The sequence below is a fragment of the Tauraco erythrolophus genome, chromosome 5 (assembly GCF_009769465.1).
Source record: "Tauraco erythrolophus isolate bTauEry1 chromosome 5, bTauEry1.pri, whole genome shotgun sequence".
NCBI lineage: Eukaryota > Metazoa > Chordata > Aves > Musophagiformes > Musophagidae > Tauraco > Tauraco erythrolophus.
Window position 1 is genome coordinate 50,128,140 of NC_141469.1, and position 24,493 is coordinate 50,152,632.

At 41.2% G+C, this 24,493-nt stretch overlaps 1 protein-coding gene across 2 annotated transcripts; it reads right to left on the reverse strand.

Annotated features, from left to right (window-relative positions):
• Window positions 1–4,844: 4,844 nt before the first annotated feature.
• Window positions 4,845–11,127, reverse strand: COMMD8 (COMM domain containing 8). Of its 2 annotated transcripts, XM_086611846.1 has the most exons (5): window positions 11,063–11,127; window positions 9,781–9,936; window positions 8,652–8,804; window positions 6,947–7,102; window positions 4,845–5,269 (listed from the first exon to the last, which is right to left on the reverse strand). In XM_086611846.1, the coding sequence occupies exons 1-5, from the start codon at window positions 11,105–11,107 to the stop codon at window positions 5,249–5,251; spliced, it is 531 nt and encodes a 176-aa protein (XP_086467972.1). In that variant the 5' UTR covers window positions 11,108–11,127; the 3' UTR covers window positions 4,845–5,248. The 2 variants fall into 2 exon arrangements, with proteins under 2 accessions (XP_086467972.1, XP_086467971.1); XM_086611845.1 differs by lacking the exon at window positions 4,845–5,269 and having other exon boundaries at window positions 6,865–7,102.
• Window positions 11,128–24,493: the final 13,366 nt, after the last annotated feature.

Genomic DNA, 24,493 nt, shown 5'->3' on the forward strand with positions numbered 1-24,493 from the left:
TGATTCTATGATTCTATGATCAGTGGGAGTCCGACATAGAGAAGGCTGTGGCTATTTTTTAGCCTCAGGTAAGTCAGCTAATTTAGCTAATACAGTAATGAAAGACACTGAAAGGTGTGGAGACTTTTCTAACTGGAAATTACCACAGGTCCACAGGATACCCTCGAGTGCACCCTCAGCAAGTTTGCAGATAACACCAAGCTGTGTGGTGTTGTGGACATGCTGGAGGGAAGGGATGCCATCCAGAGAGACCTTGACAGGCTTTAGAGGTGTGCCTGTGCAAACCTCATGAAGTTCAACAAGGCCAAGTGCAAGGTCCTGCACGTGGGTCAGGGCAATCCCATGCACAAGTACAGGCTGGGCAGAGAATGGATTGAGAGCAGCCCTGAGGAAAAGGACTTGGGAGTTGAGTGATTGTTGATGTTGAGTTGAGTGATTGATTGATGAAGCATAGGATATTGCTAAATGTAATTAAAGTGGATTTAAAGAAGTAAAAAACTATATAGACTATCTTGACGCACTTGTGAAAGCATTCTCTGGTACCAGAAAAGTAAAAATCGCTTTATTTCTGATACTTCATTAAAAATATTAATCCACAACTCAAAGTGATAGCAAAGCATGCATACTTCAGGACAATGTGTTACTGATTTTTGAAACCACCCTTCAGAAAAAAGAATAATCATGTTTCAGCGTGTTTCTTATCAGAAAGGCTTGCTTCAGAACTCAGAAGTTCTACAGGCTTATCCAGATGTTTTAAAAACATGGCTTCTTGACATACACAATTGCTTTGTTGCAAAAGCAGTTTTATTACAGTAGTCACTTCCATATTGACAGTTTGCTGGTCTGATCCAATTCTGATTCACTTTAGTGTGCCAAGATCAAAGCTGAAATGATTGATCAAGAAAAACATGATTTTTCTGAAATCAAGGGAAGATTTCTATGAAATGGAGAGAAGTGCAATGAATGCTAACAGAGGGCAAATAACATTATTTTTATAATTCACTTTTATATTTTGTGTCAGGGTATGCTACATTTTCTGATTCAAATTGCAGGTCTGTTTATGCGATGTGGATTTCTGTAGGTGCTTTTCACGTATTGAAATTAAAACTTCATGCAGTATATCCATAATATGTACTATTTTCATTAGGATTTTTGGTTCAAAGAGTCTACTGTACAAAATTTTGTTTCTGATCTTAATTATATGCTTAAGAGGTCTGTACATAGTACCTGCAAAACCACAGAGGTTCCACCAATATATTTATGATGGTTGTTTCCCTTTTTGGTTTTTTTTTTGCCCATGCAACCGCAGGACCCAGAAGTGAGCTGCTCTGCAAGGGTAAATGCTAGGAGAATATGAACACATGTCTGTGAAACAGGACAAAATGAGGAGCATCACCTGGGAACAAAGATAGTGTGGTGGGGTGTGTGAACATCAAAGCCATTCAACTTACCATAACCAGCTACTTAGAAAGTGCTCAGGCCTGGAAGAACACAGAAAAATATGGATATGGCCAAAGTGAGCAGATAGGCAAGGATAAAATTAAAAGTTATTTAATGTTAAGGGAGTCTCTTTAAACTCCTGCACCTTTCTTCTAATTCCTACACCTTCAGAAGATTTCCCCGTTTCTCCCTTAGTCACGTACTCAAATGCTTTGAATGACACTCCCCACTCCAGTATTTTACTCCAGTCGCAGCACACAGTTCCTCCAGGGGCTGCGACATGCACAGCAGTGCTTTGTCCTGCATGAAAACCTGGGTGGAAATGCAGTGGCAACTTCCTTTACCTAACCCCTCGTTCTTCAGCCCGGAGGGAGCACAGCTGGGTATACTTGACAGATATGTGTCTGGACACATGGGCTGCTTTGAGATGTTTCTGTTGCACGTATATTTTTCCTATTCATTACCTTTTCATGTCTACCTGTGTTCATCAAAGTGTATGTTGAAGCTGACACCCGTGTAACAGGTTTTGTGGAACCTCTAGCTTTTTGCGTCAATTTGGCCTGGTACAGTCTCCACAAATGCCTTATCTGTCACAACTGGAGACTTTGCTTGCTACAGAAGTCCCTAATTTTCAGCGCAGAGACAGAACAAAACCACTTTCTGATAGATGGTCCGAAGTACAGAGCAGCAAGCTCTCTTCTCCATTCTGTTCGGTCTTTTTCCTTTCCATCTACTGGAGGCCATCACGTGCCTTACGAGGACAGTTCATTTCTCTGTAGAGATGTAAGGTCAGGATGCACGTTTCAAATGCAATTCCATGACAATCATGTTTTAGCTGCTAGTTCTCAACTGGTGCTCGTCTCCGTCTGTAGCCATTCACATGGTGTTGTGATGCTCCCTGTCAAAAACATCATTTTGATGGTTATATAAACTCAGACTTACAATAAAGTCTAACAGCCACGAAAACGCAACTCATTGCGCATTTATTACTATCACATCATAACAGAAACTGTCTTCTCTTCTGTTTTTTTAAAGTAAAAAATGATTGAAAAATGATTTTTCAGACTTTCCTGTTCAGCACTGCAGTAAAGGACAGGACAATCACAGGATGATACTAAAGATGAAACACCACCACATATCCTTAAAGTAATTGTAAATCCATTTTTACATAACTTGCTATAAAATTTAAAATGAAACTATGTAAACTTTAAGTCTCTATCACTAAGAAAAAGTCAGAAACATTTTTAAATGGCATCTATGTTTTAAAAAAATTGGTTTCTATCAGCTAGATATGTGGCAGATTTCGCAAGAGAAGTTTCATAGATTGAACATAAATATGGAAGTTACCATTTATGGCCTTTTATTGTTGAGAAAACACATAACATTATTTTGAAGAATTTACTGTATTTTTGAGCAATGTATCTTTGAAAACTAAGAGGTAGCAACACAAAAGTTCTCTTCAGCAACATACTGCAAAATAAGTTTTAAATACCCACTTTAATATTCTTTGAAGTACAGACTTTCTAGGTGTTTGCTTTCTTAAATGTGTTCACGGTACATCTATAAATTGTATAAATGAATCAGCACACAAGTGTCTTCTATCCAAATGCCATCCCAAACTTTATAGTGAACGCTCATATGAAATAAATTGCTAGCTGTTATTTCTGCTCCTGTAAATAAAAGGAAGTTTTCAGCCCTTTTGTCCTAAATGATAAAAAGTGTGCCAACAATAAAAATCAGTTAAAAAAAAAAATCAGTTAACAAAAATTAAGCCTCTTTTCTCTACAAAAGCCCTTTAACAACATTTGCTATCAGAGTACCATGAAAGCTAAAGCAGAGTTACACCCTCAGTATGCATCACACAATCCAGGAAGCATTTAAACACGTAAGGCCGCATCAAAGCAGCAAATTCATTCTTCTATGAAGCAACCAGATGTAGAGGATAGGGAAAAGTGGAATCAAGACAAATAAAAGAAATAGACCTGACCAATTTATTAAACTCACAATTTAAAAAACAGCATGTTCCTGAACAGACTACTGGACAACCTGCAGTAACTCTTTCCAGATTTTTTTTATAAAGGTAAACAAATATCAATTCCAACCCAAATATTTTAGTTTGAATTTGGTACCACTTGTTCAAGGCATTCATCTGTTATTTGATCCGTTATCAAATTTCTGTTGCTTATGTATATTCAAGACTGTGATCAAGCCATACATGTCAGATTGCAGTCCTTTCATGGTAAGACACATTTTCTTTACCCCCTTCTCCACTTTTTCAAATCTTTCTTGAATTGCTGACACTGATCAACATGCACATCTGACTAAATGTACCAGTACCAAACAAAAGGGAAACAGACTACATTTTATTCACATTTTTAAAAAAAATGTTCACTGACCCACAAAACTTCTGTACTAGTAGTTTTAATATTAGAAACCATTCTATGATAAGCATGTATTTAGGTTTCCTATCCATGAAGCCTATTAAAATCCTTTTCATAGAGGTCTTTCTACAAGAGGGCTTCTTATACTCCTCCTCTTCTCTGACCAGTCCTCTGAAGCCCAGTCTTTTGTATGGATGTATTATTTCACACTTTGCTTATATGAAAACCTATGGCGCAACAAACTATAGTGGAAGAAACTCAAGACTCTGCCTTTCCATATATACAAAATATGCATATATACATACAGATGCACGTTGAGAAGTACACGAATATTTACGCAAGCATTACAGACAGTTTGCACTTTACATATGGAAGAATGCTTTAAGGAATACTAGAAACCGTAAGATTCCTGGTGTACTCTTCTCTCACGTTACAGCTTCTAATTTTTGTTACATACTACAATCAAAACTCAGGCTGGTTTCGAAAAGGTTTGGACTAGGATTTATCGGTTATCCACTATATTAAATGGGCTGGGAACATCTTTTTCATGGTCTACATAGGTTGGCTCCTCTCCACCACTTCATCCCCTTTTGAAAACATTAATATATTTATGTGAAACGCCATCAACTAAGAACAAAACCAAAGCTAAAACCCCAAACTTTTCTCTGGGTAAAGCCCCAGTGCTTCTTCCTCAACTTCTGAGCACTGAATGGGTTGCATAGAGAGGCTGTGGTGTCTCCATCTTTGGGAGATATTCAAAAGCCATCTGGACATGGTCCTGGTCAAACAGCTCTAGGTGACCCTGCTTGAGAACGGGGACTTGGACAAGATGACCCCTCCAGAGGTCATTCCAACCTCCACTATTCTGTGATTCTAAACTCCTTTTGTTTGTAAAGCTGATTTTCCCCAGCATCTAAAAAGATTTGCGTTTAGTGATTAATAAATCAAGAAACAATTTACTGCAACTATTCACACACAAAATTGTTTATTTACTATTTACAAGTATAAATACATTAATGCTACAAGCACTCTGTCATGTTCTTCCATTATCATGGCACCTTTGATAAGGATAACATATTATGCAAGTAAGATGCTGTAGCTTTACCAGGCACCTGTGCAGTCACTGCTGAAGTTTACCCACAACAAATACGGCACAAGTCATGAGTAATACTTATCCCATGTTCTATAAATCTTCAGTACTAAAAGCAACTGTACAGTTGATTGTTATACTTTTGGTCTTATAGACAGAAGACTTTTGTTATTTTTATTAAAGGATTAGTTGTTCATTTGGTCACAAGTCATAAAGGCCTTCTCACTTCAGTGTTTTACATCAACAACTTTTGGCTTTGCAGAGAACATTTCTTCCCCCCTCGCCAAGTCAACTGGGGAGCCATTGTCAGCAGATAGTGTTGATGATCTGAATTCCATCATTTCAGTTGCAAGACAACCTTCAAAAAGGAGAAAACGCAGGAGATTACAGTTGGATGAGACCAGAACTTAACGCAATCTAGGAAATACAGCTTTTTGCTTACTGTTACAGTATAATATGCAACTGTATAAACATGTCTTTCCTCTGGAAAATACACCATCCCCTCTGTCAGCTCTCTTACAACCTCACAAAACTACCACTTCCAATAGCTTTCTTTAGCACTTACTGCATGCAATCCATTCCTCAGCTCCCTGTAACCAAAAAGTTGAAAAGTTGAATGGTAATTTCCAGGTCCAGTGAGACTCTTTCCACGCAGAAGCAAAACCAAGGGACCATTTCTAGAGTGAATTCCTCCTTCTGCGCACATAAAACTAAGTAAGGAGATAACAACATCCCACAGCTTCCATACAAACCTTCAAGCAGAACAAAAGGCGTGTGGAAACTGAACTCTGTCCCAGAAGAATCCTTGTTTGCATAGTGTAGAGTTCATGACAAGCTACTATTTTTATTTAGTTTTGGAGGAAAAAATCCAGGGGAAAGCAAGCTGTTAAGGGCTCTCGTTTCACGAGACCACCACCTACACTTGGACTAATGCATTCTTCTTACTGGGAGCTGCGTAGTTCTTCAGAAGTCTCACATTAGCCTCATTAAAGCAACTGGTAGACATACACTTAGTGTCTTTTTTAATTCAAAATATTAACAGTGCTATTATAACTTTGTATTTAACTCTATGACCTATAAATCTGTTTTTTTCCATTGTTACACACTAAAGATTTTTTCTAAATGTTGGCCTACGAATTCCACCTATAGCATCATAATATTACACAAAACGTCCGAAGAAACCCCTTACGTGCTAAATATTTTGAAGCAACTAGAAGCTGCTAACTTCTAAAACATGCTGGTACAACACTTTCACATCCATGCTGCAAGATGTCAGAGAAATCCATCTTCCAGAAAACGGACTTAATATTTGAAGAAATTTTCAGATTTAAAAAAAAACAAAACACAAAATACAATCGCTTTCCTTTGTAACAGAGCCAGAATTAATCTGAAAAGTACGGGAATGAGGACAGACTCCAGGGTTTGCAGTTATCACCAGAGTGCAAGTCAGACAACATTTCTTCACCTCACAATTTTTCTTAAAATCCTCACTTGCCTTAGTCTTTTTTATTAAGAAATCTAAGACACTCCAAATAACGTTTTACTTGGATTTTTCTTCTTGGGTTATTGTATTGGAATGTTTGTAACTTACTTCCTGATTTACTATGCCATGGCAATTAAAGCACTCAATTTCAACCAAACAAATCTCCCATATGTGTTCCCAGCCACTGAGATTTTATGATGGTGGGGGAACGCTGGAGTTCTCTCCAATCTTGCAAAATCAGCTCTCACCTGACACTGTCATTTCATTTGCTTCTCCTCCTGTTCTCACAAGGCTTCTTAATGGTGCCCTGAACAGACTATTACATCAGGATTCTAGTTACTTTTTAAAAAAATTATAGACTAAATTGTGCTAAAACCCCCTGAATTCTATCCAAGATAGTCTGCCTTATGTAAAGCTTTCTGTAAATTTATAGTCATTTTGTCAATGAATGATTTACTTTGCGTTTTCAGCAAGACACCCAGAACAATTTCGGTTAAAATAAACTCAGTACGTGAGAAGTCAGGAACAAAGGATGATACCAGTAAAAGCTACCTTATTAGCAGCTTCCAGTGCATTTATTAGGTTCTGCAACTCTTCTTTATTCATCTCTATCGAAATTGCTTTAATTTCACCATTTTCTCTCACATCCAAATCAAGATTGAGAAGTGGCATTTGCAGCATGGAGATCTTATCGCTGGAGAGAGCAAGCTATGCAGATTGATGAAACAATAACAAAGTGTCAGCTGAAGCCATTAAGTTTTCAGTCTTTCATAGCATCACATCTGCACTTTATATTCAATGTGTACTACCAGAACAAACACCAACATAACAAAATTAACTTCTCAAAAGTTATCTCTGCAGTTTTTGGTTTTGCCTTTTTTCCCCTCTGTCGTTGGGATTTTTGTCTGTTTGTTAATACCAACAATACACTGAAACACTAAAACCCCTCTTCATAGGAATACATTTGTCAAAACAATTTGTCAGAATTACTGGGCTGCTATATTTTTGTATTCTAGGTGAAAAGAAAGGATACATTTGATCATGGCTCTTTAAAAGTGAAGTATATGAATTCTGAAGTCAACATATTCAATAGTTCTGGTAATTAACAAGTAAGAAGGGTCCTACAGAAGGGGACAGTTGTGAGAAAGAGGACACCTTTGTGCATTTTTCAATTTTCTCTACAGCTGATCAAACACTGTTTGCCAGATATCCTTTTTGACAAACATTGATGAAGAGGATTATATATTAATTGTGCTTTCTTTTTTTGTTTACTATTATACTAAACTCTAGTATAAATAAGGCTTTTAAAATATATTAAAATCAAAGATCAGTTGATAGCACTGTAGGTCAGTATTGTACACCCTATCTTATTTATTTAGAGAGCAGAATGTAGTACCGCAGAGGAGAGACAATGTCATTGGTAGGATTCAACTGTGGAAGTGAAAAAAAGCACCACCAGCTGAGGGAGGAAAAAAAAAAAAAGGTGGTTTAAAGGAAAACGAACACAGTACTTCAGACATGTACCAGAAATATATTTGCTCTTGCAAAATCTTGTCTATTGCGGGCATTGCTCTTTGATTTCCAAAGCTGTTTGCTGCACAAATTATCTGGAGTTCTTGTTGAAATGGGAAACTATTTAACAGCTCTACAAATCTGCTTAACAGCTCCCATAGGCAACATCACTTACACTGTTTATATTTTAAGTCTTTGATGGAGCCTAATTTAAGGCAGCTGTCTTCATAACCCCAGAGCACCATCCAACTTTAAGCAACACAGTTATCACCGGCTCTATCAAAATAAGTCTAGAGATAAATAATTTCAAACTAAATAATTGTTTATTGCAGGAATCAAAAAATTTGAAAAAAATTCAGGGAAACACATCCTGAATCAGTGTACTACTCTTAAAATTAGTATTTTTACTCAAAGGAAGAAGAAATATTGGTCTACTAAGCTTCAAAATCCTAACAGCATACAAAACATTCAGGTGTTCCTAAGCAATGCTCAATCTCTTTTTAGGAAAAAGAAGAGAGACGTATTGCAGCTTTAAAGGAAAGGAGGGAGGAAAAGAAATAATTTTAGGTTTACAGTTTATACAAATTTCTGGCAAGTCTTTGATGTGTTATCAGAAAAGCACATTCATGATACCTATAAACATTGAACCATGCTCCAGAATGAGCAGACCTAAGGGGACTGTATCAATAATTACTTGTGTGTTGTAGAACACTTCTTTCAAGCAACATTAAGGCAACACTCTCACCTTTAACTGCCAGTCAAAGTCCTGCAGCTGAGCAGAAGAGATTGCATTTACTCTTTCCACTAGCGCATTCCTGATTTCTTCTTTTCTGCCTTTTAGACATTTTGTGATTGCTTCTTGACAGTTTGAATTTAACTCATTTATCTGCTGAGCAGCCTACAAAAATAAAAATTGTGATTGCTTAAATGATGAACCACAGAAATAACACATACCACCTGTAATAGCTGTGCTCTGTAGATATCCAAGCTTCTATCCAGATAGCTGTTACACCGGACTCCATAGTCTCATCTTTCTTACACTGTCCTCAGTGGCTGCTCTCTGTGTTTGATAGCTAGAGTCAACATTACTACACCAACGTATAAACAAAAAAGTAATCTTCTTGTCATTTAAAGAGACCAGAGAATGGAGGCTTTATCAGCCTTCTTAGACCACCTTAAAATCAAAACAAAAATCACACACAGAAACAACACAGGTTTAGCTCTGAAAGTTTCTGAACATCAGAATGGAGACAAAATACATTAGCTTAGCTGAAACAGACATACTGGTGTACTATGGCTACACAGGTATCCTTGTTTAATCTAGCTAATAGCACGTAGTCAAAATACAAGCATGTGCAAAAGATGAAAATTAAGATTTCTAATAATGGAACAAGGTTTTGAAAAGTTTATACATACTGGAATTACACTCTCGGTCCCACATGATCCTCCATTCACAGTCTAGATTTTTATTTTTCCATTTACATACGGGCAATGTTTTAAAACACTTCGATGAAGAAGTAATAAACAAAGAAAGCTAAACAAGACTGTGAATTGTTTTTATTGCTAATTAATAGTTACATATTTTAAAGAAAACAGATTTAATTTGGTGGTAATTAAGATATCAATTTAAGTGACTAAACTAGTATTTTAACAAGTATTATCCAGTGCTATTTTAAAAAGTGTCAATTTCACTTTTTCTTTTAAAAGTCTTCACAGTGTATCTCTAAGTGCTGCTCACGTTCTACCTATTTAGGCTTAATCTGCTACTATTCAAATGCTACGCTATAAAAATACTTTATGACTATATAAACTACAAGACTAATCACTCCAGTATGACCTCTCGAGGTCAAGCCCAAACAGCAACAAGCTCTTACCTCTTCATCAGATATGTTTTTGCCAACTGTAGTTTTGAAATACGTCATTGTTTCTTCTAAAACCTCCATCCACTCCGACAAGCTCCAAATACTGCCATAATCCTGGTATCGAGGATATGCACGGCCACATATGCCATCAACTATTTTATGAAGGAACTGAAATAACGTGATACATAACTTAAGAACATGATTCTAACACAGTTAACCCACACCAGATATGCCGATCAGGCAATTTGGTTACCGCCCCTCCCTTCACTGGATACTGTCTCAGCGCTCCTCTGAGCACCGTCCCTGCACCATTCTAAAAAGTCATAAATAGGTAGTCTCTGAACAGGAATTGTCGTCCTCTCTCCCCCAAAGTCAATTTCACAAGGTTTGGCCACAGAAATCACAACATGATTCAGATTCAGCTTGGACTTAAGAGTTTTGTGCACGACTACAATGTAGTGCTGAGCAGGAGAGCTGCCACACCAAAGGGCACCTCAGTCATCTCTGCACTGGGATCGTCAGGATGAAAAGCACAATTCAAAGCGTTGGTTTCCAAGCCTGTGTATCTCTCTAGTCTCCCAAGCCACTGTTATCTAGCAGTGAGGCTCATCCATACGCCTGGCTTCCTGGCCTGCTGTAGGAATTTTCCTTTGAGCGCCCTAGCGAGGCACATCCAGCCAGTCCGCCGCTTCGCCCGACCGGAAATCGCCGGAGCCTCTCTGGGAGCCGCCGAGAGCAACCCCCCCACAGGGAGCCCCCTCAGCACCAGGGCGGGTACCGAGCGCTGAAGAGTATTTCCAACCATCTAGCAGGAAAGCGAAGGCAGCAGACACAACCACGGGGCGCACTCCCGGCGTATTCTGAGCCCTTTCTTTTGGTTTCGTTTCGGGGGGGCCCGGAGAGGCCGGTGAGGGCGGGCAGCGTGGCGGAGAGCCCGACGAGGGCAGCGCCACCGCTCCGCAGCGCCACGCAGCCGGCGGAGGACGGCCCGGCCCCCCTCACCGCTGCCGGACAGCGGCACCTCAGCCTCGGCGCGGCGAACACCACCCTCCCCAGCGCCGAGGGGCGTTACCGGACGCCGCCCGGCCGGGACCGGGGAACATCCACCTGCTCCCGTCGCGCCCCCACCCCCGGTTCGTTGCACGGCGACAGCAGCTCGGAGGCCCCGTTCTCACGGGAAGCAGCCGCCTCGTCGGGCGGGGAAGAAAGGCGGGCTGCTGAGCGGCACGGCGGCCGCGGCTCCGCCTAGCCTCAGAGGCGTCGGGCCCTGCTGCCGCCCGCCCGGGGAGCCCACCTCGAGGGCCCGTCCCGGCGGGAGCTTCTCCAGCAGCCGCAGCATTTCCCGGCCTTTCCCGCTCCCCCCGCCAGGCACGTGACCGGCCGGACGGCCCGGAGCACGCGCTTCCTCCTCCCCTCTGGCGGCGAAGCGCATGCGCACGAGCATGCGCACCCTCCTTCCCCCGCCCCAGGTGCCCGGTTCGAGTCCCAGCCCCGGCGCCGCGCGGGCCGGTCAGCAGTTTTGGCGGGCAAACGGCCGTTCTGTGCAGCCTTCTGTCAGACAGCGAACGGAGCTGAAACCCCCCCAAATTATAGGAGCTTTTATACGCAATAACACTGCAGCTATCCTCACTTTCTGCCTGGTTTTTGCAGCTTTGCTCTTTCACTCTTACCAGGATAACTTTCCAGCTGGTGGCAGGGGAGGAAGTTCAAGGCTTACAATAGGCGCTACATCTTCTCTGATACGAAATTAAATTGAGGAAAAGAAGAGAAATACTAACTACAGAAGTCCATGCTGCGGTGTTTACCGTGAACAACTAATTTCTTATTTCTGCTTTGGCAAAGTGGGAGTCGAAGGCTAACCAGGCTGTGGAGGAGCTGTACGGAACAGGTTTTGGCATCAGCAATGACCCTTCCATGCCTTAAACTGATTGGAATGTGAATGTGAAAGAAGCAAAAACGCCCTGACCACTTGTATGGGAAAACGTGTATGAATTCAAGTCCCAGGAAAACACTGAAATGCACAGAAATTGATATACCTGCGGGCAGACCCTGTTTCACTGAAATCACGAGGCAGATTCACAGGGAAACAATTATGCCTATGTGAATATAACACTGGGCTGTAAGAATACCAAAGCAGCTACAAGTCTGTGCTGGTGGATGTAAGGTCTGTGGAGAACCCCACAGCTGGTTAAGTCAGTTTGCAGCACGTCTACTCAGCCTTGTAGGACGAGTGTGGTGTGTGGGAGTTTTGGAGAAGAAACAGGTGGGGAAGAACAGATTTTCTTGTTTTGCTGTCTGTAAACTTTCAGACCCACCCACTTTCTCTCAGAGTTTGTTACTGCTAGTGGATTAGATTTTTAATAAAGGCTGCTGGAAAATGTATTCACTTTTATCACGGAGAAATTACTCGAAACTGCTGCTAATTTCAGGAATGGTTGAAATTGCAAATAAAAAAAAAATATGATTTTCAAGAATAATTTCCTTTGTTCCCCTATGCAGTTTCTTTCGACTGTACAATGTTGCACACTACAGAGCACAGCAGCAGGGGGAGCTCGTGCTCCAAACAAAAGAGACCAGGAGACGGGGCAGGAGAAAGACGAAGGCGATCCCAACTCGGAGAGAAGGAAGTTAGGGGGAATAAGGAGAAAGGTAGTTAAGTGCCCCGCTCAACTGAAAGGGATCAAACACGCGAAAAATGCAAGAGAGAAAAGATGTAACATATGAAAGACAGGAACACATAAAAAAGGACAGGGAATCACCATTCTGTCTGACACAATCTCAGTGAACGCTTTCAAAGCAGCTTGGGTTTTGCAGGTCTGAAGAATAAAGAGTTTCACCTTTCATAGATGTGTAGTTTAAAATAGTATTTTGGATTCAGCCTACTGACATATGAGGAGCAAAGTCAGACCGTGCAAGGAAGCCAGAGCTGGGTTAGCTAAATCCATGTTTCTGAGCCCATGTACGACTACGAAGTAGTAGGGCATACAAAGCTGGCCCTACTCCTCCTTGGCAGTTCAGAGTTTGTTTGGACTTGCATTATTTTGATCTGCCATCAGATCTTAGGCCTTAAAAATACCAGCTTTTCATGTTTCTGTACCATAGCAGCAATAATCTACCCCAACCCTCTGAACGTAAGCTGTCAAACAACCACAAAATCAGAGACAGGGAGGAAAATTTGTAGAACAGAGAGTAAGTAGGTAAGAGACTCCAGGACAGAAAGAAAAGAAGCGGCTTTATTGAGAGACAAATGCAGAGTGAACTTTGCATCATATTATCCACATTGCTGCTGACTTATAGAGGGTTTTGTTTGCTTTGACAGATAACCCACAACCTAAACTGCAGCAATTAAACATATTTTAAAAGTAATCCTTTTGTTGCCCTTGTTTTTGGAGGCATGGCAATAATTAAAACATTGCGAAATAATTTAATAATCAGAGGTTCTTAATATTATAGTAGCATAAAGGTGTTTTACATTGCTTTAAGTACATATCCAGTTAGGGAGAGCATCTGAGCACCAGTATAACTCTGACCCACAAGGAACTATTAAATTGGTATGGCAATAGAAATAAATAGATAATTCTGCATTTTGCCAACACTGAGGGGCCAGTAAATGGGATTTTTAAATCCAAAGGAAACATGAGGTTGCAGTCCAGATTAAACTGAGTTAAATGTAGGTTGCCCTGTAAAAGGAAGGTCCCTCAGCCCCTGTTTCCAGCTTTGCTTCCTTCCCCCCTCCCTTTTGCCTGCGCCTGCAGCATGAAACTGAAACTGATATGGCTGAAAATTGTTATTTTTGCACTGATTTTTTTTTTTTTCACGAGTTAGATTTCAGCCAAGTTGGAACAGAGCGCCACTTCAGACAGAAAAGAACTTTTGTCGTTGGAACCAAGGGGGAAGAACTACCCCTCTGACAGCCCACACTCAGATCAGATGAAATTGGTTCTGAAACTACAGCTTGACACATGAATATCAATCAGTGAACCACTTTAATTATTAAACCAGGAACCTCAAAAGCTTTTGTAGAAGCTTGCATATAAACGTGCTCACAGTGATATGCTACAGATGAAGAAGATTGACAATAATATATCTCTATTTACACTCCGACCAGTCAGTGAAGTTCATAATAAGTGAGGCTGGATAAACATGACACTGATGTGCAGAACATTCTTTATCAGCTATTTGACCTTCATAATCTATAATCATATTTCTTCTGAATGAGAAATCAGTTTCTTAAATTATTTCACTTTTAAAATTTAAACATATAAACCCATGACAAATGTTGGTTCTCTTCCTTCCCTCTCCCCCCCCTCGTTCTGTAAATATCCTACTTGTGTATTCACTCTACGAGACATGAATTGTGCAGTACGTGCATAGTGGGTACAGTCTATGTCCATAGCTCTGTAGTTGTCTGTATCTTCTCTAGCTTTTTCCAGTAAAGAGGTGTAACTAGAGGGACTTCCTTAAGTGTTCTTGATTTCACTTGTCACTCTGAAATTTCAAAATCTTCTTGCTGGTTTCTGTAGCAGTTCTGTCCTTCCAACAGATAGCACTGAAGATCTAACAATAGCTGTGAGGGACAACATCACCTCAGAAACACACAGTGTATACATCGAACCCTGTACCGTCTTTCACAGACAAGAACACACCAAAGAGATCATTCAGTACAGCTCTGCTACTTTGCAAGATTTTCAGAGAAGAACTGCTATTGCCAGACTCTGAGTATACTTTGAAGTACCAGATGGGAAAAATCTTGTACGTATTTTTCTAAATTAAACGAGTTATTATCATAGTTTTTTTTTAAAAAATATCTGTACTGTATACATCTCAACACCTGTCTGCCTGAGGTAGTGGAAGGACCAGGAGCTGGTATCACATCCACTGTTTGGTAGGACAGAGGCAGGGGAAGCAGTTTAGACCAGAAGAGTGACCTACTCTATAGGCCAAGGAGGCTGTAGTTGACTTGAGCCATATACCCATTAAAGTAACAACTCATAGCTCAACACAAACTGGAGTCAGTAACTGGGGCTGTATGCTCACAAGTCCCACTGGTCACCATCTTCTGTCCACAGCTGGACAGGCACAGACTTATCCTGGGAACTGGATGCCTTGTCTTTCCTCTCCTGTCCCCAAGACACACTTCTTTGCACAAGCTTCTCCGACAGGAGGGGGAGGAGCCTTCATCTTCCGCTCAACAGGAATCTGTATGAATATTCTCCTAACCCTCCTTTCCTGCAATTCAGGACCATTATTTCTTATTCTGTGTTCAGAGAACATGCAAAAGAGTTTACTTTCATCTGATTTATTGCTACCATTTTATAAGGAAAAATCTATTGCTACCACTTCCATTATTCTACATCCCTCTTTTCATGCCTAAGAGTTCTAGGAGAACTGAACACCAGGTATGTGTCAGGACTGGAATTTTACTCACCGTGAGCAGGTCTAATGATTGTAATGGCTGGAATGCAAAAAGACAACAACAACAACAGAAAATAAATAATCACTTTTAGGGCAGATGCAGTAAAACTGTAAGCCAAATATTCCTCCCCTCCTCTAAGCCAAAGCCTAAGATTTTAATATTAATAATAAATGGTAATCGTGTGTTGGTGCTTTTCAAAATTCCTTGGGCATCATGAAAGATAAAAGAAAATGCCCTGTGGGTAGATTATGATGACTCTTAGCCCTATTAGTAAACAACAATTAGTAGACACTGGAATATGCTGCATGGCAAGTTGTACCAACACATCATAATAGCAGCGGGCAGAAACTATTCCTAAAATAATGAACACACTACTAAGTATATCTTCCCTCATCCATAAATGAATTCATGGACTGTTTTTATTATATGACTCTGAGTTGAGAGTCATACTATGACAGCTACTATAGATTTTATTTTTATCACTTAATATTTTAAAGTAATGAAAACAACTTGTTGGTCAAATAGTTACACCGGCAAAACTCTGTTTTTGCTGACAGAGGTTGTTTCAACCAAGAGCACAGAAAGACCAGGTAATTTTAACAGACTAAGAAAAAGCAGTTTGTTGATACAGCTACATCCATGTTTAAGAGTGCTTTTGCCAGTACAGCACACCAGTGCTTTTTTACTACCAAATCCTTCCAGTGTAAGTCCAGCCAACTTGCTCCAAAGGCAAATGGCCTGGGGATTTACAAGTCTTTCTCAGTCTTGTAAGTCTGTGTCCAATTTGGCAGCACATTGTGCTGGCCAGAACGCCTGGACTTCTTTGAGATCTCTAAATAATATATAAGGGGCAGCTTTTCACATCTACCTCCTACTTCTGCCCTTCTCTTTTCCATGGGAAATAACAATTGAATAGACTTCACTGAAGATGCTCCTAGACTCCTATTAAACAACAAATCCCATCTATCCATGCCTGCATCCACACTCAGGAAAGTGGAGTCAGTTAGTACACTTTACAAATACAAATTTCCTTGAAGGATATTTTAACATTTGTTCCCATTTCTTCTTTTCTGAGACAGACGATGTGACTACTGTACTTAGCACAGAACTAGGATAAAGAAAGAATTCCAACTCTGGCACTATATTATTTCCTACCCTCCTCATGTTCTTGCATGTGAGTTTCTCCACCTGCAGAACTAATATCTGACTGTTCCTACAGGTGGTGTAGCTCGTGGCTTTACACCATCATGTTTATTAACTTTAAATAAAATCTGATAAGAATCAGCAGTTCTTCTGTATTTTGGGAAAAGCATGACCATGGCAGCAAGCCAGGTGTGTGTCCAGAATGCGAGAAATTCTTTTCTCTTAGGAAACAGATGGCAATACAGTATCAAACACAGGAAATGTAATGCTCATGAAGAATACTAAGAAATACTTTGCGGACAAGAAAGAGGACAGAACAAAATAATTTGAAAGTGACATCTTCTCACAAAGCTAACTCAATATTCATGTATTAATTTGAAAGGTAGATTTTGGGAAGCAGTTGTAAGAATCTTGGACAACTTATTTATAGTTATCAACTTCTTGAACCTTGCTAACTGTCGTGCTATTGCTGCAGTTGTATAACCCCCATGACCTCCATGACTCCTGGGACAAATTCTGTTTTGAATCATATTACTGCAATTCCCCTTTTTCTTCAGCTGAGAGCATCTCAATTAACAAAGACACAAAAAGAAAAGAGGCACACTGCATACTTCTTTGCAAGGGCAAGCCATTTTCCCATGGCTTAGTCACTGATGAGTAAGAGAGTTATGCCAATAAAACCATTGTATCTTAGCTTCCCAATGTATAATCTCTTTCGAGGTACAAAAAAGTGTTCTAATTTACCTAAAAGCATTAACAGCCTGCTGGAAAAGCCTGAAAACCCTCTGGCTCAAACACAAGTGCAAGACTTGTATAAGGTAGGAAAATGCATGTGTTTATAAATAGGGTTTGCTATAATGAAATAGTGAATCTCATTATGCAGGTGACAATAGCTTTGATTAGTATTTTGCTCACATCAGATTTCCAGTAGTTTAATGTTATTGCATCAGTAGAGACTTTCTTAATTTTCAGTGAAACAGCTGAGATGACATTTGCTTTTAGTTAGAGCTACTCTGGAGCAAATTCTGGAGAAGAGCTCTCCAGATAATTTCTGTTTGCACCATGGAGATGTGGTCTGCTCATTCTTCCACAAGCCACTGCAAGGCATGTAGGAAGAAGTTTTCCTTTCACGGTTGGGAGAATATTTCAGGAGAAATCCCGACTGACTTAAAATAGAAAATTTACAATTATGTTAATTTTCCTAGTTTTCCTTAAATATTTCTTCTATGTATAGGAGGAAAATAAAGTGAAAATATAAATTGTTCATTAAAAGACAGGATATGTGTTTTCCAGATGTTAATTACAATGCATTATATGACATAAAATCCTAGCAAAGAGCAGTTGTTCTAATATTGTCACATATAATACTTGTTGAAAGTAAAACCTAGGCTTCCTTCCAAGTTTGAACTTGACCCACAGATACCTGTGAAAGTATAAATCTCTCTTGTCTTTATCACGGCCATGGATTTTCATTAACTAATCTTGGATCTGCGATGTATTGAGCTACTCAAGTGGATCAGAAACATGCATGTGGTAACATTTCTTCCAAGTTAGCTAAAGCCGTACTTGTGCTCTGTCTTGGTCTGTATCTTTATCTTGATCTATACTTGATCTTCATCTTGGTTTACACTGGCTCTAAAAGGTGAGATGATCAGATATAAAGTCTGCTGCGACAAAGTTTCACCTTTGAAAATGTTTAAATACATGTGAACCATAAAAATTAGGTTTCATCAGAGTGATGTCTTGTGAACACTTTTGATCTGATACTAAGTTTCCTAAAATTAGATTAACTATCTTATTTAAAAACGGCCTTGGATTTTCCCTTGTGGAAAATACCTGAGAGAATCAAAAGTTCAAGTGACATCTTCATATCCATCTTCTGGATTATTTTTATTTGTTCAAGAAATGGATATAATAGTTGTGACGTAAGTAACTATGTTAAAATAGTGAAAAATTTTGTTTAGCAAGTTGGAGTCATCTGTTCAGCAGAAACTATGAGTCAGAAAAATCACAAAAAAAAAAGTGAATAGAAAAAAAAGCTTGAGAAAAATTATAACCCAGACAATAACTTTCTACAAGCAAAGAGCGAAAAGAGCAACATTTACTAAACAGTTCATTTGATATCACTGACTCAGCTCATTTTATTAGCTGATAAGAGTGGTTTGATAAAAAGAAGATGCAAAGATAAGGTTATTTTGTCGACCAGATAGAATCAACAAGGCAAATAACTTGTTTATATATACAAGGAAAAGGAAGGCACATAAGTACGTATCACAAGTGCATATCAAAAGTGTTCTGATGCACAATAAAACTGTAGCAGTGTAAACAAGCTAATAACAAGTTTACAGCTGTAGATGAGATATGGCTGAAGATTAGCCATGGGAAATTGCCACACCACAGTAAACAGAAAAAGAAGGGATAAAGCAACTTATCCAAGTGCATCAAAGCTGTCTGTGTGAAATTCCACTTAACTAGTACTACTTTCCAACCATACACACTTTCCCATCAGCCCAGAAGCAGCAGCATTAGATGATGTTCCTTTTCTTTATAGTTATAGTTTTGTGTCTTGTTATTCAATGGGCCCGTGTTAGTTCAGCAGGGTACTGACCTTGGATTGTTAGAAGCTGGAGTCTCACTGTAAATCACCAATTCAGCTTCCTTATTGTAGAAAGTACTAATGCGAAAATAAGAGGTAGTAAATTCCTGCTGTGTTAGCCGCTGCAGTAAGATGATGATATCTCATTTAAGATTGTTTTCTGCTTGTCTTGGTAATTCAGAGCCCCTTAAAAGTGAAAGACTTTCAGATTCCTTGTCAAATTCCAGGTGATAGTTACTTGCTGCAGAATGGGCAACAGAATGAAAACCCCTAGAACAAAAAGTCCCATCATACATCTTAATGATTTTTAGGATGGAAGTTCCTAATACACATGATGGCCAAACCACAGTGAGTGGTATATCAGTAAATGCTACGTCAATAACAATAACCGCTACTGACTGCTAATAACTGCCTTCCAGAACTGGGATACAACACAAGCTTTCTGATTCCTGGCATTCTGCAATTGGCTAAACATAATGGTATAAACCACAAGCAAAGCATGAGGATTGCAGGAGTGAGTACTACAGTTGGTTACTTCCTTAAAACTTGTCTACACTAACTACGTCATGGCAATTTGTCTAACATTAACTAAGGTCTGCATTACACCTTTGGCTAGACACTTCTATTCAGAATTTAGTTAGCCTTCACTCAGTTTGATATAATTCATTCTTATCTGGTTTACTTTAGCAAAACGAAGGTGGATGGATAAACACCATGAACAAAAAGGACTCTTTAAACCATCAAAACAATGGTCACTGCTAGTGCAAGAGCACACGGGTGTGAGATTGAGTTTAGAAGCTAGAAGATAATTCGTAACCCTCAGAGCAAGCATACACTGGAACAGTTTTCTAACACAGTAACATGAGCAAAACACCGAATTACTTTTAAGATAAAGCTCAGTCAGTTTATGAACCAGATTACATGGCATGCTTGCTATAACGAGGGAACAGACTCCATGATCCAGAAGATGCCTTTCAGGAAAGTTCCCATGATAATATTTACATACCTACTCTACTTCTCTCAAGATTTGCAAAATGTACATAATATACACAGAATGTATCTTGAGCTGTAAAAATATAAAAACAAATGTTAGATCTTTCAAATTGAGCATGGAGTCTCAGAATCATTAGCAAACACTTTCATGTTGTGGTGTTTATTTTCCCTTGATTCAATTTTTTATTTCTAACATGGGAGTAGCAATACCTTCTTGTCTCACAGGGAGCTGTGAAGGAAAATACATGAATATTTATAAAATGCTCACTCTGGTGATGAACACAATCTCCTCACAAGGAAATCGATAAACTCATATGTCTATCACCCAGCTGGCTTGTAATTATCTAATTAAGGTTTAGGACCTGCCTACAAAAGGTGGGCCATTTTCTTCTGGCTGTGGGGAGGTGCAATGGCATCTTTGGAGCTGCAGCTTGGGCTGGTGTGGAATAATTGGTGACCCTGATGTGATGCCCTCATGAGAGACCCTGAAGACCATGAGTCTGGCTCCCTTGCTGGAGCCAAGAGCTGGAGCCAGAGCTGGAGTGAGAAGTCCTTTGATAAAGAAGGTAAAGCTGCTACCCCAAAAGAGGGAAGTGAGCTGGAGTTGGAATGAATGAATTGGGTCTCTGCTCACTGTAAATCCTTCCTGAAAACAAACAAAAAGATCCCAAAACTGTAAAACAAAAAGGGGGAATTATGGCTATCACCCAGCTGGCTTGTAATTATCTAATTAAGGTTTAGGCTCTGCCTACAGAAGGTGGGCCATTTTCTCCTGGCTGTGGGAGATGCAACAACATCCTTGGAGCTGCAGCCTGGATTGGTGAGCAACAAACTTGTACAGATTTAGATGGTGTATGGTAAATAATGGTTATAGCCACCCACAGACTGGAACAGATAACCAGCTGTCTTGTTTGCTGGGCCTCCATCATCCTGTGAACTGAGTCAGACTGGGGTCCTGTCAGGAAATGTATCTGAGGATCTTGTTGTAAAAGACTACCTTAGTGCATATGCACAACACCAAAATACTGGGTTTTCACATGTAACATGGGTTAGGACTCTAAATACATTATTTAGCCATTGGTCTTGTAAACAGCAGTTCAATGTAATCTAAAATTTGAGATTTTCAGTGAAATCTCTGCTACAGCTTAATTGTTTGGGTTTACTGCAGAGCTAAGGAGGAAAAAGGTGATCAAATTACTGGGTGATAACCAAGTCACTTTCTGGCTATAAATTACGATTAATACACTACCACATCTTCAAAGGTATTTAAAGCAGAGTGTATATCATAGTATGTCACTACTTATACTGTAATTACACTTCAGATCTCTCAGGTACATCCACTGACCTGATGCGAATGCACTTTATACTTGCTAGGCTGGTCCAGGAGCATCCACACTGCAGTAATGATAATCATCTCTGTCTACAAACCCAAATCCCCACTGGCACTGCTAGTTATGTGGATTTGGCACTGGAATGTCTGGAGAATCATGCCCAGGTATTTAGCATTTTATTAACTTGAGGTGCTCTGGGAAATGTTTGATGGCATGCTATGACAAATTTCCCTCTTCCTTCCAGGTCTTCGTGGGAAAGTTTTCAGTCTGCCAACATGCTGAGCTGACAGTTCCCATGATGTAATTCTGACAGTCATGATTCTGAGCATGATCATTATCTGATCATCACGATGTAATTCCGATTATCATGATTCCCTCTCTTTCATGTCCCCCAACCTGTGCCAGTATGAGCACAGCTGGATGAGCTCTTCGTGCTCATACTTGCAGAGTTATTGCAGCCATGAACAGACAGAGGGTTTGAGGAAAAGAGGAGATCAAAGAGCTCTCCACTCTCCAACTGTGCTGGAGTGATCAATGGCTCTCACGTGCCCATACTTTTCCCTTTTCGTGTGGCGGTTCAGGAGTTAATATGAACCTGTAGACCTCTCTGGAAAAAAAAAGGGGATATATATCTGTGTGGATGACATTCAGTGTTACAGCCTCCACAGAGGAAAAGGTAGATGTGTGATTTCTCAATCAAGCATTATCTCTGGTGACTGCCTTCTTTGTAGTTACTTTTCCATAGAATACTTGGGAGAACACAGTTTAATTACACTTCAGACATGCTGGATGGTTGTTTTGCATGCTTGGCATCAAGACCATTTGTACATGGGCAGTAGTACAAAAGTGAAAACATGTATGTGTAATGACCAAGTCAGGCATCAATAAAGCCTCCCACCCACCCAATCAGACCTACTTCTCTGCACAGCTCATATCCCCTGCTCCAACACATCTTATTAAACTCCACAGAATGCTGCACTAAGGCAGCTATGCTCCTTCTGGCAGCCAAGCTAGCTCAGTTATGGTTTCGTCAGGTATTTTTGCTGCACACTGATGTGCAGGTCTAATAGAAGCAATCGTTATTGCTAGGCAAACAAGGGAAACAAAAGGATGCCTTTTATAGTCATAAGCTTACAGAATGGACTGACATGCATGAAAAATATGACAGGAAATGTAGGACTCTGCATATTAATTATTTACAGCTCCAATGTGATTACAGAAGAGGCAGCTATTTTGTTAAAACCTTTGTGATGTTCTCTTCTTTCTCAAACACCTATGCTAACCTGAAAGTTCCAATAAATCAATATGTTAACCAATTAAGCAACATTAAAGTAACTGTTTTCTGGCAGGCCCACTACCACCTTGTGCCTCGCAGCAGCACACACTGCCCTCCCCAGAGTTGCATCCTCTTTCCTACAGCACCTGAGCCACAGAACGTGGTGGATCCGGCAAGGAAACAGAACAACTCTGTACCTTTTCCTGCCCAGAAGAATAAACCTCATAATTTTGAAGTGGCAGTTATGGACTTCCTTCATGTAGATGCATTTTTATTCCATCTGATGCACCAATATGTTTTGAAATTCCTGCTAGCCATATGGGCACTTCAAAGGACAGGCCATCAGCTGCTGTTCACTGAAACATAACTGAAGTGTTTTCAGTGTGTGGTCAGGGGTGCAGGGCATGCTAAAGTGCAGGACAACAGAGGAAAACGACATCATGCACAAGAGAAGGAGAGCACAACTGCTCAGCACAGCCCTCTCAGCTCTCTGCTAGGAATTCATTGTTGATATTAGATAAGTGTTGCTAACTCCAGTCCATTTCAATAGGAACCAAGGGGTTTGCAAATAACTTTTTCTGGGCTTTTTTTCTTCCTTTTACAGCAGAAGATTGTCTTGGAGTAGAAATCCTCTCACTTTCGTGTAAGAGGCCATGTGATTTCTTTGTAAGGTGCAGCCTTACAGGGCGCTCTGGAATGCAGTAAGAGCAAAAAGGACAGTGTGATGCCTCAAAAGGGCTATTGATGAAACAACTCACCAGGTTCCTGATGGCAGTGATTTGTTTAAGGTAATTTGGGTAGCTTCTCAATAGCCAGCGGCTTACTTCGTAGAAAACAAGAGAGAGTGTTTGCTAAGCTTGATTAGCCCAGTGGCTAGAAAACTTGATGTTTAGACACGTCGAGCTGCCTTCAGTGCCAGACTGCCCCGGCAAAAGATCAAGAACGTCAATTTCTCTCACAGGCTGTCAAGGGTGTCACAGCCGCACTCCTGCCACGGCCTCCATCTGCTGAGGCCTCAAGGAAAAAAAACCAAAACAACTATAACTAACCTTTGGATAGGCACGCACTGCGGTCCACAGAGATTGTAAAAGCAGCTCTGTTCGGTTTTCACTTTGAAAACGCAGCTCATGAGCACGGCAGGAGAAAAACGGGTGCACAACTGCTGATGCCAGGGCACGGCGGCTCTTTGCCTGCACGCAGTCCGTGCGCTGGCTTCGGGCTGGCTTTGCCCCGGCCGGGGGAAACAGTTTGCTTGGCAGCGCCTCGCCTCGCCTCCCGCAGCAGCAACCAAAGGCCTGGCCCCCTACAGCGACGGGCAAACCTTCCTCACCCTCACCCGGGGCCGTGGGGCGTGCGGCGGGGCCGCTTTTGCGAGGGTGCCTCGCCGCAGCCCGGCCCGGCGGGTCCTGCCTCAGCCGCTCCCCATGGCAGAAAGACCAGAGCGGGAAAGAGGCGAGAGGAAAAGAGCGGCAAAAGGCTGGAAAGGGTAGGATGAAGCGCGGAGAGCAGCGAAGGGCGCCGGGGCAGGGAGGCGGAGGCGGGCCGGGGCGGCGGAGGGGCGCGGCGCGGCGCAGCCGTCGGGGGCCGGGCAGCACCGGCGGGGCGGGGCGGCTGCAGAGACGGAGCGAGAGCGGCGGGGGGTTCGCGGCCATGACGCTGGGATGGGCGCGGTGCCACCGGTAAGCCCGCCGCGCCGGGCGGGGTGGGACGGGCAGGCAGCCGGCCTGCGGCACCGGGTGCGCGGCTGCTGGGGCGGGAGGACACCGGTGCCCAGGGCTCCTGGGCCGAGACCTGACGGGAGGGAAATGTGGAAGAAGCAGCCGTAGGAGAAACCCGCACTCACTCACAAGGAGGCTGTGGCAGAGCAACCCGCGTCGCTGTACGGCCGTGGGGACAAAGGAGCCGGCAGGAAAACGTGGTTCCCTGCGGCTGCTGGCCCAGTACGAGGGTCGCAGCTGCCGGCCTCGGCT

What these genes read in the sequence shown, in the direction of transcription:
- COMMD8 (XM_086611845.1), bottom strand. Translation starts at nt 11,107, where the DNA reads ATGCTGCGGCTGCTGGAGAAGCTCCCGCCGGGACGGGCCCTCGAG. An exon ending in AAAACATATCTGATGAAGAG is followed by an intron (nt 8,805 to 9,780) that starts GTAAGAGCTTGT and finishes TTATTTTTGTAG; the next exon opens with GCTGCTCAGCAGATAAATGA. An exon ending in ACTTTGACTGGCAGTTAAAG is followed by an intron (nt 7,103 to 8,651) that starts GTGAGAGTGTTG and finishes CAATCTGCATAG; the next exon opens with CTTGCTCTCTCCAGCGATAA.